At 34.9% G+C, this 22,335-nt stretch overlaps 1 protein-coding gene across 2 annotated transcripts in view; it reads left to right on the top strand.

Moving 5' to 3' along the window:
- Positions 1–3,767: 3,767 nt before the first annotated feature.
- Positions 3,768–22,335, top strand: part of LOC145662607 (phospholipid-transporting ATPase ABCA1-like) — a 1,231,974-nt gene continuing 1,213,406 nt past the window's right edge. For both annotated transcript variants that reach the window (XM_081728328.1, XM_081728326.1), the window contains exons 1-2: positions 3,768–3,924; positions 15,111–15,203. In XM_081728328.1, the coding sequence (XP_081584454.1) occupies positions 15,135–15,203 (69 nt within the window). In that variant the 5' untranslated portion in view covers positions 3,768–3,924; positions 15,111–15,134. The remainder of the gene's footprint in view (positions 3,925–15,110; positions 15,204–22,335) is intronic.

Raw genomic sequence — 22,335 nt, 5'->3', positions numbered from 1 at the left:
TCTAGTGTAAACTCAATTTATATAAATACTGTTGATCTGTATTAGAAATACAAAATAAGAAGAAGAATTGAAGGCATCAAACTCCAAGTTATTTGAAGTCTCACTTGTGAATATGGATTACTAGCATCAAATATCCACTTCGTTGGGTTAAACTAAAATAATAATAATAATAATAATAATAATAATAATAATAATAATAATAATAATAATAATAATAATAATAATAATAATAATAATAATAAATTTCATTAGTCAATCACTTTTTTACTATTAGTAAAGCGCTCTCTAATATATGCCATTTTCGATTATTTTTATGTTTTTCTCTCCTCCTCCTCCTCCCCAAGTTACGGGGCTGAATTTGGATTTAAACGGCATCACAAGTGTCACTGTTCATGTCAGAGACATCAAAAACTATGAATTCGGCACTAATATTTCGTCATTTTTGATCATTATTATGTATCTTCCTCTCCCCCAAGTTACGAGGCTTAATTTGGTCGTAAAAGGTATAGGAAGTCTCAGCCTTCAACTCAACGACCTCGAAAACTATGTATTCGACACTAATATTCGTAATTTTCGATCATTTTTAAATATCTTTGTTCTCCCTCTCCCCTAAACTGCACCGTTAAAGTGATATGACAGAAACCATCTCAGGCCCGATCCTCATCTATGTTGAAAATTTGATTGAGATCGATTGGCCGGTTCAAGAGTTATTAAGTTATATATATATATATATATACCCCCTCCTCCTCCCCTAGGTTCTACTACTAAAGTGAAACAAACTCTAAAAAACTTTCCAGGAAAGAATCTCACACATATTAAAAATTTGATTGAGATCGGTTCAAAAGTTATTGAGTCACAAACTTAGTCACTTTTATTTTTATTCATATTGATTTTTGTACATCTCCTCCTCCCCTACGTTGCTCCGTCAAAGTGAACTGATATATAACATTCCAGATTTGAACCTCATCTATGTTAAAAATTTGATCGAGATTGCTCGTTTGGTTCAAGTTATTAAGTTTTATTTATTATTTTATAACTCCTCCTTCTCCCCTCCCCTAAGTTTTACCGTCAAAGTGAAATGATGGAAACACTTCCAGGACCAAACTCCATCTATGTTGGGGGCGCGGTGGCTCAGTGGTAGAGCGTTCACCTCTGGTGCTTGGGGTCCCGGGTTCGATCCCAGCCCCCGCCAAGTGAACTTTGTGGTGGACAAACACCGTGCTCGTGGGTTTTCTCGGGGTTCTCCCGTTTCCTCCCACTTTCTTCATTCCACCATTTCACTCATCTCTCATCATCACCGTCTCCTTTAGCCTAACCGGCATAACCGTGGGACGTAAAACTTAAAGATTTCATTTCATTTTTCCATCTATGTTGAAAATTTGATAGAGATCGGTGGGGTGGTTCAAGAGATTAGGAGTCACAAAAATAGTCACTTTCAATTTTATAATATAGATTTATTGTTGTGGTATAATGTTATATCGCTCAATCCTCGATGTGTCCTATACCTAAGAAGGCTAAAAGTTATATTGATAAACAATTATTCAACGTATAAGCATCCGCCCATGAAATTAAACTTGCGGTCACATGTACTAATGTTTTGTCAATATCATGAAAATATTATTTCGATATTAATTTTATGAACACACATTAAACATTTCTAACGAATGCTTGAGTGTCGGAGCCAAGGCCATACCCATGTAGTCGACACCTAGGTGTACGGTATTACCAATGTTCAATACTAGATTTCTCTTTAGTTTTGGAAGGAAAACACCACTAATATGTTTTGAAACGAAACGAAATATCTAGTTTAACATCCCACGATTATGCATCGAGGCTAAGGGAGATGGTAATAATGAGAAATTAATGAAATGGTGGAATGAAGAAAGTAGGAGGAAACATCAAAACCGCGAGAAAACCCACGCACACGGTGTTTGCCCACCAAAAATTCCCATGGAGCAAGCTAGAATCCAACCAGGGACCCGTATAACCACACGTGACTGCTCTACCACCGAGCCGGTACTTGTGCAAGACTCTTGCGCAAGAGTCTTGGTCTTGGTCTTGCACCCCTTGGTCTTGGTCTTGGTCTTGCATCGGGATTCCTGGTCTTGGTCTTGGTCTTGCATGCAAGACTCTTGCAAAAGCTGCAAGACCAAGGCTCTTGCGCTCATCACTAATTCCATATTTATTCATTAACTTTAGAATAGTTGGGTATCTACAGGGACAGAAAATAAACCGCAGTTTCGTGTAAGGAAGATTTAAAAAACTACTTATTCATTGAAGTTATATATATTTTTCGTCAACACCTTAATATATTTGAAATATATATCTATTGGTATTGGCAAAATATCATCAAATGAATATATGTCTGGATCCAGTAGAAGTTCCTTGTTCAATTTTATCATCTCTAACCTCTGAATTAGATTACACATGATGAGCTTTGTTTGGGGGTTGACTGTCAGGACTTATTTATTATCGTTTATTTCAAGGTCGTGGAGCCCCGGTCACTGAGTGCCATTACAACATCCGTTTGACCGGGGCTACCCAAAATGCATATTTTGAGTAAAACACGGGCAACACCAACATACAAACAAATGAATGCATTAATTTATAGATCGCTTTAGAACTATATAAGCATAGTGTCCACCTAAAAAGTTACTTAATAAAAATATCAAATGGAATAGTATTTTTAGTGTCGAATATTTTGCCTAATATTACAAAAATGCAGCGAAAGAAACAACACGCCTTCATTTAATACCTATCACTTCTACAATGGCATCGCTCTCAAAATTACTTTCTCTGATAGCTGCCAGTAAGGCGCCATCACCTGCTTCTATTTACGGCAAGTTTTTCACGCTATATCGAACTGACCAGGGCTTCCTCCTGACCGGGGCTACCTCTCTCTCCCCTATCTACTCTGCGATACAAAGCCCCTTCTTACTATTATTACTTGCTATAAATAATAAATTGTTCCATGTACAAATTTGGAAGAAGATCCACAAATGCATATGTTTAATAAGGCCAACTATACACTATAGGATAGATCCTAGGAAATCTCTTACGATTTTTGCTAGAATCAAAATCTCAACGTGTATGGCATCAGATTCCATGTCGTTTCCTATGTTCTGAACGATCATATGAGATTTCCATTAGAGCACGCTTTATTTCGGAAAGCAAATTCGTAAGATTTCGATTTAAGCGACATCAGGTGAGAGAAAGTATGCTTTTTTAAAGAGGTGTGCAATTTAACAATTGACATCATGGGCGTAGTTATCCTGTTTCAGATCTCGCAAATTTGTGAAGTATAATATAATTTTGAAAGAACGTTTCACAAGAAATCCAAATATGTGGGCGCTGCACCTGTGAGATTAATATTTCGTGAGAAATCCATGCACATCAGACAGGAAAAATCTTCACGTGTATGGCACAAAAGGGTAGAATTTCCTACGAGATATGTCATAAAATTTTTCCGAAGATAAATCGTAAGAAATTTCTTAGGATCTATCCTATAGTGTAAATACAACCTAAGTTGTCCCATTTTATATTTACCAAAACGAGACACCCGATTTATATAATAATAATAATAATAATAATAATAATAATAATAATAAAGATAGTTCAAAATGATGTATGAATCTTAGACCCGAACCCGAAAACTTTTAGAGAAACCAGAAGTTTTCCCTTTTATGTGGAATAGATCGTATACGTATTTAAAATGTAAGATATTTTTCTGTTATTATTTCCAACACTCGCATGATGTCACGTAATGATTAGGATAATTTTTATTTACACATTTTTGATAATTATTATAATGTGATTTCCAACGCTGAGATGATGTCACTCGTTAAATGAAAATGAATGCGTGTGAAAATTCTATTCAAATTTAATCAAAGAATAAAGTTAAATGATAAATATAGCCTATAAGAAGTAAGTAGAGTGATATCTTGTATTAATACACCTAATTTTGGTTACCTTATTTGTAAAATGAAACTCAAATAATGTTCACAATGTTGTTCTTGTTCAGCACTTGGATACCTAATAGATATAATACTAGAGGTTGTCTTATTCATTTACTGATATTGTATTTAGTCGTATAATTTATTTATCTAAATCTGAGAATAGAAATGTTAAGAATGTTAAACGACTTTCCAAAAATTTGATTAAAAGTTCACTTCCGTATATGAATAGAAGGAAAATAGAAATGTTAAGAATTAGATGACTTTCCAGAAATTCGATTAGAAGTCCACTTAACGAGTATGAATGGAAGAAAAATAAAATACGAGAATATTAATTCATTTCATTTCATTTGATCCTGAAACGAATAGATATTCGTAATTTTTCAATAGTCTTGCAGATCTCTGTAGAAAGATACAGCTGAATAATGTTATATGCCTATTTTGCTCCATTCAAAATTATCCGAATTTGTAACTTCCATTTATGTCCCATTAGAATCGGCTAACTGCCGCAAATGGCGGCCCCGAAGTACAAAATTTACGGAGAAATGAACAATCAGAGGGAGTGCCATCGTAAAAGTACGGTAATAGAAGAGGTAATAAAAGTAATAGATTAGGGAGGAAAACCAAGTTAAATTCTGGACTATACGACTTCACGTATTTATGCGATATTAGGTAAACAGGCAATAGAGAATAATATAAGGTGTTTCAGACTCACTGTCTTATTAGCTAATTTAGGATGCAGTAATAGAGGGAAAACAGAAATGTAGATCAGAAAGGAATGAATTGAAAGTTGCATCTGAACCAAATGTGAAACGGGTCAACATTTTGAGTGTTATTCCATTTTATGGGGACACAAATTTGTAAAATCTAGGGAGGAAATGTGTTATTTGATTTCACGGGAAGGTTCTAGAACACAAGTTCCCCCATGTGGATTAGTAGGTAGGTTTAATACTGTACTCTTTCTGCACCAAACTTTAATATTTAATTCACACATTATTGCCGAGCGAGCGTTAGCGAGTGAAGGCGGGTTAGAGCCTCGCAGGGCGCGTTGTCTTCTGTCTTTTTTACAGCTAAATGGGAAGAGGGACCTATGTTCTAGAACCTTGCCGATTTCACAATAGTAGGGCCTATTGTACAAGTAATGAAAATATATCGAGATCCTACATCTTCCATGTTTAATTTCTCCTCCAAAAATACTAGGTTGTCACCCTAGTAGTAATTATTGTTCGCAATATAGTGTGCACGTATAGCATAAAAAGTAGTGCATAAAACGGACCAATTTCTGCTAGGTGGCCATTAGAAGCACGAATGCGAACAGGGCTGGAGAGCAGCAAGGGAGGCGACCCTCAGCGAGGGAGTGCAGGCGCGTCAGCTGCGGTGGGTATCCGCATAAAAGAGGATAGTGGAAAAACACTTTATATGTCATAAAATGATGGCCTATGTGTTGTACAGCTTTGGGGGAGACACTAAATGCCATCACCAAAAAAAAAAAAAGTATAGAAATACTAAATTAGGTTGGATTCGATTAGGTTGGTTAGATGTTCCTTTTCTTTTCTGTAGTTGCAATTCGTTTCAACACTTACGTACGATAAACTGTTCGCCAGTTTAATAGACAATGCTTTTCATAATTTCAACAAGTGATGCTCCTTATCTTTGTATAGCTCGATAGAACTCAAACACGATACACACGTCACAATCTTGTCATTTACGCACCGTTTCCACACTGCCTTTCCCATAAATCATAAGTGTACTCTTCCGCCAGATAGTTCCTTCTGCCTCCATATATAGTGCCGCTTACATCAGAAAAAACTAAAAAGTATTTTCTTAACTTGAACTATTCCCCTGACCTGACTTAGACACTCTTCCTCAGAAACTAAGGTAAATTCTCCAATTCATCTGATAAATTTTGTAAAATTGGTTCTTCGATATAGCAATTAACTCGTACAAATTGATCATAGAAGTGACGCAAAGTTGTGCCAAATGCAAGGAACGTGTTTTTACCCCATATAAAGTGTTTTTCCACTATCCTCGTTTCCGCGTATACCTACCGTTGTTCACGAGCCTGCTCCTATGGGCGTACTCTGCCGCGCTTCTGTCCTGACTCGATTAGGTAGTGGCCACACGCTGTAGTTAAATTCAGCCCTCCTAGAGTCAATCTGCACGTATTAATGCAATTCCTCCCCTTAACAAGCACTTTCTAAGCCAATAAGCGTGCATTTGCAGCTAAGAGAAGTTCGCATTTCATAAGTATAAGTATCCACGTGTGGGAATCTAGTACAGGAAAAGTCTTCGTATGCGATTTGGAATTTTTGATGTGCCATGGGCATGTAATTGATAGGGGACTCTGCCCCCACTCTCCCTCCTAAAATTTATTTACATAATACTGTAATGGAGTGATGTTATAATGATGATTAGAAACGATAAGGTAAGGGTTCAGTGTTTTCGTAATTTCTGAATAGTGTATATTTTGTAACACTGAACGGTTGAGTTGAATTAAATGTACTAATTTTGCGCAATAATATAATGCAGAGAATATGTATCTAATGAATAGCAAAGAAAACATGAAGATAATAAATATTTTTAATTAACAGTTAAGCGTGAACAATGGAAATGAAATAGTAGTAGTTCTTGATTAGATACATTAAAATGAAAACAGATAAATAGGAATACAACGTTAAAAACAGGTTCAAGTGGATCTAATTTGCTGCCATTTTCGGAAGATTAGCTCTTTTGTTGAACATGTATGTTCAAATCGTGGTCATGTCATGTGTGTTTTGAATTTGACTAGTCCGTTGTATAGTCGTTGGGGCATCATTTCAGACTTCGCTTGAGGGGGGCAAGAGCACCATCGACATTAGACTTTCACGGTTTGTACTAGTATATTAGTAGACATCGATTAAAGTATATGTATTCTTCAAACAATTGGGGGGGGGGTCGATTTTTGGGGGTACCAACAAGGATATTTAGATATTCTTGGCCTAGATTTTGGAATATTCTTTTCCATAGCTAATACAATTGCTTTTTCAAAATCCAAAACTGCTTCATTTATATCTGATTTTAACAAGATATACCAATCAGTATTAGCTAGTTGTTGATATAATGCGTAATAATCACCTTTAACAAATTGAAAACGTTCAGAGAACTTATTCATTTTACAACCCTTAGGTAAAAACACAATGGTTTCAATCGGATAATGAATAGTATCAGGATGCACCATGCACTGATTAGTTTTTCTTGACACATAAGTAGCATTAGTGATAACAAGATCAAGAGCAGAGACTGAGTGTTCAACACACAGGTTAGTATTTTCAAAACAAAACAAAACAAAAAAAAAAAAAAAAAAGATAATTGCTGAAACTTCAATTCGGAATAATAAGTATTCCTGGAAGTTGTTCATTATTTAACCAATCAATTTTAGATATGTTGAAATCTCCAAATATCAATATATCATTTTCCAGAGGATTTAACGTACTAAAGATGTGGTTCAGGTAATTTTCAAAATTCAAAGGGGAGAAGTCCGGTTAAAGATAAACACGTGATATTAAGAGATTCTTTGCAGAATTACATTTTAGTTCAATCCACACACATTCACTTATAAATTCAAGATCAGGCCTGCGATTCACCATAAAGTTTTTTCTTATTGCTATCAGAGATCCATCACCTCTTTGACATGATTCTTCATTATATAATCTGTCGGCTCTAAAACAGATACAAGTATCTGGGAAATAATCGTAATCTCTATGAATATCGGATAACCATGCTTTTGTTACCGCTATTATATCATATTCACAGTCAGAGATTGAAGAGAAAACATCACTACTTTTAGTTCTTAGTCCACGAACATTTTGATACCAAATTTTAAGGTTTAAGTTCGTCATGCCTAGTAGGAGAATTATAATTGGTAACTTCGCCATAATTCCACAGTTTACCATAGAAAGGTCCCATGAGAATACCTGTAGGTCACACTTTAGGATCGTTGATTCGGGAGAAATCTGATTCATTCAGCTCTATATGATATGAAGAGTAAGGGTTATTTTTGGTTTTCAATCTGGTGCAAACCACTTCTTTCACATTGAGTTCCTTAACAATTCCTTCAACTTCTTTACTAGTTACTAACGGGTTAAATCTTGTTACAAACAGTGCTTTTTTTCTTGATTTAGATACCAGATTTGAATTATCTGAGCCATAGCCAACGGTGAGTTTCCTTGATTCTCTCCGAGGATTTGAAATCGGCAAGCTGTTAACTTTCCTAACTTGAAATGGTTTGATATTTTTAGATATTACTTGAGATCAGAGTGAAGGTGTTAACTTAGGGGGTATTTGCTCATCATTTCCAGTTTCACTATTATCTGTCAAATTTGGGAGATGATTTTGATCATTGATGTTAGGAGTCGGTGTAAGGGAGTCTTGTTCCAAGTCCTGGTTAGAAGTTGAAATCTTGCGGCTATACACTTTTCCTCCAATTAACAGACCTCTCAATAAAGAGTTCTTTCCTCAAATTTACAATTTCATTTTCAAGTTCAAGAAGTTCATGCAAAAGTTCACTTTTGATCTTGTTTACACTAAATTCAAGTAATTTTGATATCATTTCAATGTCCATAGAAGAACCCTTACAACAAGATAACTTGTCATCTTGTCTCTGTTCAGTTTCAGAGATACATATTTGCCTATCACTAGCTGAACTACCACAAACAAAAAAATATCTTTTTGAACACAAGCATTATATTTAAATTCACTCAATTGGATATGTTTTTTCCTACTTATTTGTTCAAAACAAGCTGAGTGACATTTTCTTTGACATACATTACATTTAACAGTCTTTTGGATTACATTGCGGACAATCATCTGCTAAAGGTGCCATTTAATATAAACATAATAACACTACTTAAGAAAAAGACAATGAACACACACACACACACAAAAGGACTCTAAATGGCCAAAAAGGAATCTGCTCAAAAATTAAAGAAATCAGCTTCTCTACCTGACAGAGAATCTAAAATTGCTGAAGACCTCACGACCCAACCTATTATGTTGTGAAGCCTAGGAACAGAAAAGATGGAAAGATCCCTGCTTAGCCACCATAAAGCCCTGCTGCGAGATACTAGTGCACCTTGACTTACTGCTCACGGTGTTTTCAGCCCCACCTCGTGGAGGAAGGGACAGTTGCTCATTGATGGTAATTGGCCAGAAAAAAGAAAAAGACCTTAAAAGAAATCAGCAACCACGGGGCCAATAATAATAATAATAATAATAAAGGTTTTCCTATGAGGTTGTGTAACACTTTAAACATCCTGAACTTCACCAGAATTATTGTAGGGACTGTGAATTCATGAAACCAATACGCACAGGCTTTCATTTTTTTTTTTTTCAAATTAAAGTGTAAGAAGGATACAATAGGATAGTATTTCTAAGCGAAGTGTAAGATCCCCAGGCTCACTGTCCTTCCTATCTCCCAGATTTGATTATCGCAAACTTCCTCCTATTTCCCTAATTCATACTGGGACTGAAAAGGCAGTACTTCACGATTGCTTAGGATATTCAGACATTTATAGCAATTCAAGACAACCGTATTCTAGAGAATAACTTCAAAACAAGTTTCAAAGTGGAGAGTTCAAACGGACAAAACTATGCATTAGTAAATAGGAAACTACTTGAAATAATCCTCACCGCAGTTTTCCCTTAACTTCAACTTTACAGTTATCTGCATCAGTCCTGAAACTTTATTATCAAATTTTGTATTATGTATCAAACTTTGTATTATGCCCATTAAACAATTATTTGCAGAAAATAATGTTTTTGCTTGTTTTCACGATCATTAAAATCCAGATTCTTGTACTTCGGTAATCAAATCATACATGTAGTTCAGTATAAACTAAATTATTAAATGGATTAAGTTTTAAATGAGCGGTTACGTACGAAAGTCCATAAAGTCCTGCAAGGAACTAAAACTGTTTAACTTGAAAACAAGTAAGTTTATTAACACAAAATTTTATGTGTATTCATATTTAGGCTTAGTTTTTTTTTCTGCTTGTTAAGATTCATCGTCAAACCTCCAATTGTGCAGCACTTACGATCTATCACTGCTTGAGTCATTTTCTGAAACCGAGAATTTAACGCTGACGGTCCTAATGCGGGATATTCAGGATCACATCATTTATCTGTAGGTTGTCCAGCTTAGTTCTTTACACTTAGGTCTTTACATGTTCCACAGCCAGAAATGACTATTTCAAGTTGGGTGATCTTGTAGACCAAGGTGTGGTCTTATTCAGTCAATCCATCTTTTTCGAAATTGTTCGTTAAGAAACTGCCAAATCTCAAAGACAAAATGTGGCGATGCCTCATCGTGTTGCACGTAGATCTCATTAATGATGACTAATCTCTGAAGTTCTGGCATAAAGAATGTCTGTAATATGTTCAGATAACTGTCGCAATTTACTTTGTTTTCCTCGAAGAGAAACGGGCCAATGATATGGTCCATTGAAACAAACCTAGCACCACACATTAATTTTGGGAATACCTCACATATACATCTCATCTTGTGTGGAGTTTCAAGCTCCAAAATTCAGGAGTTGTGCCTGTTGAATATTCCGAAACAAAGCATGGCCTTATTTGAGAAAGAATGCGAAACGAAAGGTAACCATCACCTTGTAAAGAAGCATCGATTCACAAAATTCCATCCTCACATCACAGCTTTAGTGTCTCAGAGCCTGTACAGGTTTAACGTGTAGGGCTGAGCCTTCACCGTCTTGCGTACGATCTTGTATAATGTAGACTTCGCCATTTCCAGTCCCAAAGATCTTTAAGTGATTTCATTGGACTCTGTTCCATTCTTCCCTGTACTGTCTGAATCACATCGTCACTCGTTTCTGGCCTTCCACTCAGCAGTGTCATTTCAGATTTCACTTGGGTGGTAAGATCCCCCGATAAGTAGATTTTCACGTTTTTCATTGGTATATTATTATCCTATATATTAAAATGTAGACGAGGTGGTATCAAAAAGTTTCGGGACTAGTTCTGTTTACAAGAAAGCAATTTATTTATCTACGTTTACACATTATCACCTTCAAAATAGTCACCTTGTGTAGCAGTACAGAGCTCCCAACCTTTCTGCCACAAGGTGAAACCCAAGTTTCCTCACCGGTAATGATCTCAACATGAAGGGCAGGTCATCCACGGCACGCTAACAAGTTCTTGGCAGACTTCGACATGGTGTTCCTTCTGCTCCTGGGGCAGCGGTCTGGGGACGAACTTGGCAGCAACATGGCGACATGTTCAGATCACATGTGGAGGATTATCTACACTGTTCCGTATGAGATACCAACAATGGCAGCAATGTTGTGGATTGTTCTCCGACGATCTTCATTCACAATTTGCCGACTAATTTCAACATTTTCAGGTGTTAGCTCGTTGAAAGTCGTCCTGGTCTCTCGTCGTACTCTAGTGGTGGTCTTCCGCTCTTGAAGTGCTCGTGCCACTTAAAACACCTCAAACGACTCATTGCAGTATCTTGGTACACTTGTCGAATCATGTCAAGCATCTCTGTGGCGCATTTACTCAGTTTCACACAGAATTTCACATTCGATCGTTGTTATCACCAGTTGTCCATGATGAAATCGCAGAAACGGTAACCCACGTAGTCAGTATAGAACCAACTACACAACTCTCGATGTAAACAGAACGAAGTTTCTTGGCACACTGACAGTCGGTGCTCCCTATGCCTGTGCGTGCAGCCACCCTTGCGCTGCCATCTGTTGTTGTGCTAGAGAACTAGTCTACAAACTTTTGGGAAAATTGCCCCCTGGCCTCTCCAAATAGCCTCTGCTTTCTCTAAGTGACAAATCTATACTTCTTTAAGCCTTGAACTTGTCATACCATCTCTTGATACTTGTTTCTAGTCAGGTGGTTTCCCATAAGTTGTTTGAAACTTTCTCCGCACCAAAAATGCAAGATTTTAACTCAACAAACCACAACACAAATAGTGCCTTTTCCTGTATGGACGCTGTTGAGTCACACGATCATCTACAATGCAGGCGTCATTGAGTAGTGTGGTCAGAACAAAACCTTAAATCTTCCTCCTTCTGACCTTAAAATTTTGTATTCACACGCATAACAGTTGTTGAGTTTTAGTTTGCTGCGGGACTTTATGGATTCCATGTGCATTCACTACTTTCAGTGGTGTCATTCAGCCAGTTCGCACCGGTTATCTCGAAATGGTTGAAATTTCTCAGGTCTCCGGAACCGATCGTTAAAGTTGTGTTTCGACCTCTACATCCAGTAGTTACAATAATAATAATAATAATAATAATAATAATAATAATAATAATAATAATAATAATAATAATAATAATAATAATAATAATAATAATATATTATTATTATTATTATTATTATTATTATTATTATTATTATTATTATTATTATTATTATTAATATTATTATTATTTCTTACTTCTTACGATGCTTTCCATCTTGGAATGAGACTCCACTACTGAAGAAATATGATCATATTCTTAAAATGGGTCTGGAGTCAATTTTAAACTGCTCCTTAAGCGACGAATCTTGGATTCAAGCATCCTTACCTGTGAGATTAGGGGGTCTTGGTATTCGGAGATCCGTGGATATGGCGATTCCTTCCTTTTTAGCGTCCTACCACGGATCTCTTCATTTAGTCGAGGCTCTTCTTCCGCAAGGTTACCACCTAGACCCAGATGGCACAGTTCAAGAAGGTTCTATCAAATGGAAAAATTTAACAGATACAGATCTTCCAGAAATTAACAAAAGAGGTTCTCAGGCATCTTGGTACACACGAATTGCAGCGCATTTTCATGAACTTCTCTTACAGTCAGTTATTGCTTCAGAGGATAAAGCCAGGATTCGTGCTGCCTCATCCCTACATGCTGGGGCATGGTTGAATGCAATAGCCTCTCCACCATTAGGTCTTCATATAACTAATAAGGCGTTTCGAATCTCTGTCGCCTTAAGATTAGATTTAGATATTTGTGAGCCACATCACTGTCCAGCTTGCGGGGATCAAGTTAACCAACGTGGCCTGCATGGCTTTTCATGCATGAAGAGCATGGGTAGACACGCTAGACACTCCTCTGTGAATGATATCATTTTACGAGCTCTTACCACAGCTGGAATTCCTTCCATACGTGCACCTTCAGGATGTTGTTGTTCAGATGGTAAACGACCTGATGGCATGACATTAGTTCCTTGGTTGAAAGGCAAATCACTAGTATGGGACTTTACCTGTTCAGATACATTTGCCCATTCAAGTCTCCCTTTAGCAGTTATGAATGCTGGAGCTGTTGCTAGTCGTAGAGAAGTAGAAAATCAAAGGAAATATAACAACTTCCTTGATAAATTTATTTGTGCTTCAATTGCCATCGAGACTAGTGGTGCTTGGGGATCTGCAAGCCTTGATTTTATTAGAGAAGTAGGCAGACGCATTTCTATCGTTACTGGAGATATTCGTTCAACATCTTTCCTAATTCAACGCATATCTATTGCTATCCAACGTGGCAACGTGTCGTCGGTTCTTGGCACCTTACCACATGGAAAAGAACTGGATGAGGTGTTTCTTCTCTAACACAAAGGACAACACTGAACATTTATACAACTGGACGACATACTATACAAATAAGGTGTAATATCACTGGATGGCGTAGAAAAGCAGACAGTAACACTAGATATGATGCCGTTGATAGGTGGTTTTCTACCCCTTGCTTTGGTTCGACTATCGAAATATATTTCCTGCTGACTTAATTATTTTTCGCAATTATTTCATAAATTTATTTAATGTAATTGTTACAATTTTATTCAATTTTTTAAAAATAATATTTCTCCCTCTATTGAGCTGCTATGGATATTATCAAATTTAAATGAAAGAAAAGTAGCTGCAGAATTTAATAAACGTCTTAATTAGATTACATATTAATAAGAGAGCTTTTATGCTATTCATTGTGTCGTGTACAAAATGTATTATTAATGTAAATTGAGTTTCGTATGTTGTATGTCAGCCGTTTCTGTGATGTGATTTTTTATTAAACAAAATCATATTTGATTCATAATAATAATAATAATAATAATAATAAAACTGTAGTATTATTTTTGAGAATATAGTACAGTGATGGCCAATATACATATAACGCACTGCGCACCAGGATAAAATAAAAAACATAGTTGGGGGATATTTTTCTTCACCTTCTCCTGAGGCGATGGCTCACTGAATGTGCATAAGTCATGTATTTTCTGATTGTTGTATTGCGCGTAACATTCTTCTTATTTCGTGTATCTAGACTAGTGGGCCTGAGCTACGAACATTTGAAAGTAAATACTCTTATATAAAATTGCATTACACAAAAAAAAAGTGGCATAATATAGTGACATTATATTGCAGAATTGGCTTGGTAACGAAAAGATTAAAGAAAATATCTTTAAAGTCAAAAGTAAAGTATCGATTCAGGTATATTGTGATGATTTGCTATATTCTTCTTGCCATACATGGAATTAAGAAAAGAAACGTATCTCTTTCTTTTTTTTTTTTTTTAATTTTTATTTGCGAGCCGCCATTTGGCCATCTCTTATCTAGTATATGTTTTTTTCCTTTCCAGTATTTAAAGAAACAGGACATACTGCAGTTGAAACAACACATTTTAATTTTCTACAGCATTTGACCAATGAAAATGTCTGTCGATGTAGAGACGTAATTCGTTTCTGCAACACGTGTCTAGTTTCCTATCAGAAACTTAAATGTTTCTTTTCACTTACGCAGATCGATATGAAAACGACCCCGTTAGTTTTAGGTTTAAAAGAAAGTAACACCAAGTATTCTAAAAATCAACTAGCTTTGTGACCTCTTCTTTCATACTAGCCCTGTCTCAATGCTTAGTGAGTTTTGCCAGCAAAGTGTCAATATAAGCACTCTCCATGACTTAATCATAGTTACTGAGGATTATTATTATTATTATTATTATTATTATTATTATTATTATTATTATTATTGGAATAAATAATATTCATGTAGTAATTATATTAATACCACATCAACTTACTATACTAATCATAGAACCGGTTGTTAAATTATTGAAATGACACCACTTTTTACGTTCATGCTTTTAGTATAATTTATTGATTGTTATACTTTATTCTCAGTAATTACAGGAAGTCATATAGACAATGCTGCCCTGTTGCATACAACTAAGAATTATACTATGGAAGAACTCTCTTTTACGGAGGAGGAGCAAGGTGAGACAAGTTTCGCTTTATTTGTAAAGTAATGAAGTGTTCCTCTTTTTTCAACATAAATTCTTTCTATATTTTGAGAAGTTATCATTACCTTTACGTTATTCCAGCTCAAATGGTATGTTACATTTTCTCAAAGAACTTATCGGGGGGGGGGGGGGGTAAATACTTAGAAGCAAAATTTAACACATTACAGTCATAGTACTTCTTAGAGTTAAAATGAAAGGAACTTTCGTTTAGATAGTTTCTTATATTTACCGAAAAATTGCTCGCAATTGAAAAATATTTTGGCATACACAGAGACGGAATTTTACTTTCCAATCTGTTTAACTTGTTTTGTCTTTTGTTATTGGAATTGTGCTTTTTAAGAGTAAAGAAAAGAAGAATATTAGAAAAGGGAAGAATTTTTTTTTTCTTCCATACTTATGAGACTAAGTTTGCTATGCAGATCTCGTATCGGAGTTTCCTCTCACACGTTTTAACTTCTCAAAAGTCAGAAGGTAACATAAGATAACGTAAGTTTGACTTGGCTTAGCAATTAGAGAAACAATACATCTACCTAGTGAAAACTAGTTTTAAACTTACGATAAATACTTTGAGACGATAATGGTACTATGGTACATATTTTCTGATACATTAAGCATATCAACGTGGGAAAGAGCTAATGTTAACTACCAATAACAAATAATTTTTTTGCACTCAATTCTAAATGGACTAATTTCTAAAGTTGTAACTACCAACAATCCAAAGCTGATGGCACTCGCACCTCAAAATTGGGAAAGATATTTTCCATTTGCCTGCATTCATATTTGAATAACCGAGTATGGCGCGAAAAAGGCCTATGCATTATGCTTAATATAACCGTATAACGAAATGCAATTTCATAGCTAGCATTTCAGAAGCCTATACTAGTAGATCTGTTACAGCCTTGGCACAACCTTAAAGTTTAAGGCTAATCTTGTATTTTCCGTACGTACTAGACCTACTGTAACTTACAATTTAATGCAATTGAAAGGCTAATCATAGAACAGTCTATACAGGTAGAACTACTGCAGACTTGATACAGCCATAAAATTTAAAGAGTAGCATTGTATTTGCCTTGCACAGTAGGGTTAATGTAACTTTACAGTTTAATGCACGTGAAAAGCTAGGTTTATCTTAACCTTTGTTGGTAGATCTACTGCAGCCTTATACTGGGACATAAGCTTGAGATAGGCTTGAATTTTCCAAATCTGTAGCGTAATGGATATATAGAATTAGCCTTTCAACAGTGATTTCGGACTTAAGGTTTAAGGGGACAGACTACTAAATATATTTCAAAAGCTAACAATTTTTCTTTTGCTAGTTTCTTGTAAATGAAAAGAGATAATGAAATGTAACTTACCTCCATAATAGATAATGTTATTCTACACCCGAAAATACGAATCGGAAGAATTTTCAGTGTTGCCATCCATAGAAATTGCAGTGTGACCAGAATTTGAATTACCAAAAATCTAGGTTAAGGCAACGATTAGAAAAATGAACTCAAACGGTAATTGATGACTTATCACGCTGTCTGTGTTTCTTGTTAACTACTTTTCAAGTAATACTTGTATTTATTCTGTAATAACCTACATATGTTATTACAAAATAAATAAGTTATTACAAAATAAATACAAATATTGAAACGGTAATTTCAAATTACGGTTTGAAATGCATTTAACTGGAGCGCTTATTCTATACTTGCACCAGTCTGTGTTTAAATGGTACGTTTCAAAATTAGATTATGCCATTGAGGTAACCATGATAATTAGTATTTTCAGTTGCGGGTATGAAATTATATAATGCGTTTAATATATATTTAGGCCAATAATAACTAAATTACTATACTCTACATAAAGCTACACATTAGCATTATTATTAAAGAGTATATTTCGAATCTAAAAAGGACAGGAGGCATATTAATGACAGTAATTCACAATAAATTCCTAAATAAGCATAGGATGAATAATATTCACGGGGCTGCAATCTAAACAGCAGAAAGAGGGACGAAAAGAATGAAGACAAACACATTTGTATTTTGTTACATTTTAGAGAAATAAAGCAATATTAAGTATTCTTGTGAGATGATTAACTAAAATAGGACAAAGTGCAGATTAAATATTATTTTTGGAGCAATAACTGATCGATTGTTACAAAATTTTCATTAAATCTAGTGTAAGCATTTAATCATTTATTGATATTCAAATATACGCAGCAAATATCGCGACTATTTTGTTTAAATCGTATGTGTGTCGACATCTGTTGGTTGCTCTAAAATGTAATGCCAAGGTTGAAGCGCCATGAAGTTATTACAGCGTAAGTGAAAATTTGTTTGTATGCATATGAAACAGAATGAAAATGTTTTGAGCTAATAAATAAATAAAAAAAAAAAAAAAAAGTGTAAATCGTCTAAACTAATTGTTACGTAATTTAATACCTTCTTGCAAATAGAAAACATTGAAAAGTCTCGAGTGGACTATGGGACTATTTTGACATGAAATAGTCATCATGTGTTGCTCACAAAAACGCGGACGTATTCGACGCACTGTGATGAAGTTTGGATAGAAGGAGGTGTGTCATTGATTTATAATCCAATTAGAAATTTATGGAAATCTAAGCTTTCTTTGCATTTACAGGAAACAGAAGGTAATAACTAGACTATTAAGTGTAACTAGAACGTGATAGTACTGACTAGTTCCAGTGTTGTATAATTTTTATAGTGAAATCAGAAACGAAATATGGCTCGTAGCTAAACTTACATTACACTGCCATGGGCAACCTAGCCAATGGTTTGGGCATTACGTAGATTTACTCCCTAATATGATATGCAATTAAGTTCAGCGTTATTAAGAACGATGTAGCCTCAAAAATTCAGTAATTTGAGAATTTTATGTCTCCCTGTCTCCCTTCACAAGTTTCGGCTGCTAATTCAAAATTACAATTTGAAGAATTCAAGTAAGCATTGGGCAACAAGCAAAATATTAAATATTATGGTATAGATTGATTTAGTTTCAGCACAGTTTCCGAATTATTCTTCTAGTACGTTGGCATGCCAAAACTTAGTAGGTTAGTTTAAATTTCTGCAAACGATTGTGCATGTATATCTGAGTGAGTGAATGTGTGCATGTTGGTGATTGGTGTATATAGGGAGTTTTTGGTTTCTTGTGTCTTAATAGTAATTTCGAATGTTATCATGTCCATACATGTATTTCATCGTCATGTACATCAACATAATGTTTGTTCGAGTTGAATGTAAGTGTAGCCTGATATATGTTCCCTTCAGGAACTGATACTAGCTGGCTAAACTGGGAATTAATGCACCTGTTATAAGGTAAATAATATATTAGATTGTTATACATAAAGGTATACAAGAATAAGCATATTGCAAACAGATGTATTCCAGTATATATCTGTAGCTCACGGAGGGACCCTAGGAAGTCCACGAGCTAGTTACAATTAAAAAAGAAATGAAAAATAATTAGCTAATTTCTTATATGTAGTTGTAGATTAAACTCCTCATAGACACCAATTACTATTTATCTTAGGTTAAATGTTTATAACTTGCATGGATATGTGTTAGTTGCATGTACAGTGTATGTAATCTTGTAATTTAAATATAGATCAAAGTACCAATAATTCAAAGTAAAAATTAACTAACTGCAGATTGTGAAACTGTGCTTAATATTTAATACAAACGCTACTGAAAATGTATATACAAGAGCTGTACCTACTTTAAAAAAAATCCAAGGAAGTTTTGAGAATACATTGGAAAACTATGTTAAGATTTTTTTGTTGTTGCGTGGACATATGACGTCCTATGTAAGCATATGTTAGATGATATCACGACAATCTACGACCATTAAAATAATCCTACTTTGAACCCAGTATTATTATTATCGTTGTTTATTATAAGCTATACGAATTTAAATCATAATATTAAAATTCAGTAAACTTTATATTTAGGTCTTACGGTGCTACAATGAATGAGTATAGATTAAATTAGTATAAATGGATTGAAGTCTCCATGGGATGGGGGAATGCTGTCCTTAGCAAGAACCTGGAAGAACTTATTTCCATATTGTGTTCCTATGAAAAATCAAGTGAGAATTCCGTTGCGTGACATTTCTTTATAGTTGATCATGTTGAGTTATTAAGTGATTCAGTGTTGTTGCCGTGTTCGTTAGCTACTCATTTTCTTTCTTCCCCAGTCTTATGGACTACTACGCTTCTTCATTGTGTGACAGATATGCATATGTGACTTACACGTAGAGAATCAGCATAAACGGAAAGCTGATACATGGTTGGCGCCCATGTGTATTTTCTCAGCCGTGAGTAGGTTTCGGCTATACAATTACTCATTCTAAATTCTAAATTATTCCGAAATTTTAAATTATTTCGATATTACCATTTTGTGACAACGATAATTCATCTTGATAACTAGTACATACATCTTGATCCCACATCGGAAAAGGGTAGTGGTCCAGGGAAGAATATTTCTTCTACCTTCGTCGAAGGAACTTATATTTGATTCCTTCGGGAGATATATTCGCTCTCCATTTTTTTTATTCTTTATTTACATTTATTTATTTTCTTTTTCCCTATTTTATTTCTTTATATTATTATTAAATATTTGCTGTTACGGCTTCGATAGTTTCTCCACCTGAGTATTTCTTTTGCAAGTGACAATGATTAGTTAATTTAGGTAATCGGTTTCAATATTATTTAAGAAATTGTCTAGCATCGACTTGCCTTACGCATTAAATCTGTCTCAAGTTTTGAACGTGTTGATTACTATAGCTGGAGTAGGCTTCACGTAGGACTGCAGCCTTGAAGCGCAGGCTAGAGTCAAGCTTCTCAGCTCTAGTTTTTAGACCTAGATTAAGCCTTTTCTAGGTCCAGCATGCTATATGGAATGCAACGTTGTCCTCAAGTCAAATAATTCATAATTTGTCAGTGTAAACGTTTTATTATTGTTTACGTTCATGGAAGGATAATACAAAAATCTTGCCTCATCCGAAATGAAATTGTTTCCAGATTTGTAATGATAAATACATCCTTCAAATATATTCAGTAAGTTGGTGTTTTCTTTCATTTTTTTCTTTCTTTTTTTGTTCCGTGGGTAGTATAGAAGAAAAATTTGAATTATACACCATAGAAGCAATATCAGGCATGAACATTCAGTTTCACGTCAAACCCGACGTATGTATGGAGCCATTGAGGTTTGGACCCATTTTAACGTGTTCAGAACTAACACGTACTAACTATAGTTACGCGGTAGTCTAATTGAGCTAATATAAAACTGCAAATCAATCCAAAAACACAATGAATTTATTGCATCTAACATTTAATGTAATTTTATATATTGTTTCTCGATATTTCCGACACTTTCCCCAGTTGAAGTCGCTTCTAAAAGACACTTTGTAAGTAACACTATAATCCCAAATCCACATTAAATGTTATTTGTTTGTTAATTCTTGACACTTCTTTAAAATGTCAAGGAATTAGTCAGAACATAAATGTTTACATTATATAATAAATACCTAACTAATTTCTTATAAAGTAGCACTAAAAGTGTAATTTTTTGAATTTTTGTGTTTCGGTTTGTTATATTGAAAGAAATCTTTATTCATCTGTTCTTTGCTAGTTCTCTTGGTTTATTGAAGTTTTGATTAGTTGCTAAATCTTTGCAATTTTGATTTTTTCCTAAAACACAAACAAAATAAAATCCTCCTTCTGGATTCTGAAGAGTGTGTTCAGCTATCACAATGGCTAACAGAAATAAATGTGTTTTTTTGTTTTAAATGTACACAATTTTGTATAACATATTGGGTTAGTAAAGTTCTGACATATTGAGTTAGTAAAGTTTCGTTGTAATGTTAAAAATTGTTATTGTTGATGATGAAATCCTATATGCTATCGAAGCTTCTCTAGTCCGGATTCAAACTTTGGTTTATTGTTCTGATTTTTTTTTTTTTTTTTTTTTTTTTTTAAGTATGCATTTTTCTCAATGTAAGGCGATGGTTTATGCAACGCTTTAACCTCTCCAATGTTATATATAGATAAATTAAGATGTTTCAAGAGACCTAACACAACAGTATCTTCGTTCCTTGTATCTCTAGTGTGTTCTTTAATTCTGGTTTATGTTTCTTTTTGTCATTTTAATGTAATATTTGGAATATTCACGATTTATCTGGTATACTCCTAAATGACTTAATTTTTCAACAAAATAGTTTTTATCACCAGTAGGATTTTTTTCAGAATTTACCGAAGATTTTATCAGTAGCATAATATGAACGCCGGGATGCCCAAAATCCCCTATTTACAAGAAAAAATACATAGTTCGTTATGTATATAAATTGTTTGCTTACACGTAACTCATTACAATTATTTACAGTTAATTTCTTCTTTCGCATGCAAGGATCTTTCGCCTTGCCTGAACAAGTGGAAGCACTGTACATCGTTCAGATGCTTTTTTTTTTTTTTTTTTTTTTCACTTTGTCGTATGTTAGGTTTTTCGGGCGTCCAAGAGCTGCTGAAAGCATCGGGATCCGTAGCAAAAGTTTTCCGCTAGGATTAAAAAAAAAAAATGAAATTTTTGAGTTTTACGTCCCACGGTTATGCCGATTAGGCTAAAGGAGACGGTGATAATGAGAGATGAGTGAAATGGTGGAATGAAGAAAGTGGGAGGAAACGGGAGAACCCCGAGAAAACCCACGAGCACGGTGTTTGTCCACCACAAAGTTCACTTGGCGGGGGCTGGGATCGAACCCGGGACCCCAAGCACCAGAGGTGAACGCTCTACCACAGAGCCACCGTGCCCCCCTGCTAGGATTAAAATGCGCATATCCAAACACTTATCCTTTGGAGCCTTTAGCCTTCGAGAGTAGCTGGCGTATTTCATTTTTACCAACTCGTATGAGTTTGAGCTAAACTGAAGCTATCTACTCAAAACCTAAGAGCAGTAACAGCAAGTAAACATAAATGACTAGTTCATCACCATTCTAAACCATGTTCCTTACATAGTGATAGTACAAAAATAGTTTTTCGTTATACTGTAATTGTATTAAGGACTAACTGTTAATCTCTATTGGATATACCCTGACGTAAATTTTAC

The sequence above is a fragment of the Thermobia domestica genome, chromosome 10 (genome assembly GCF_964235325.1).
Source record: "Thermobia domestica chromosome 10, izTheDome1.hap1.1, whole genome shotgun sequence".
Classification (NCBI taxonomy): domain Eukaryota; kingdom Metazoa; phylum Arthropoda; class Insecta; order Zygentoma; family Lepismatidae; genus Thermobia; species Thermobia domestica.
Note: the sequence above shows the minus strand (reverse complement) of the source record. Positions and strands in the feature narration are given on the sequence as shown.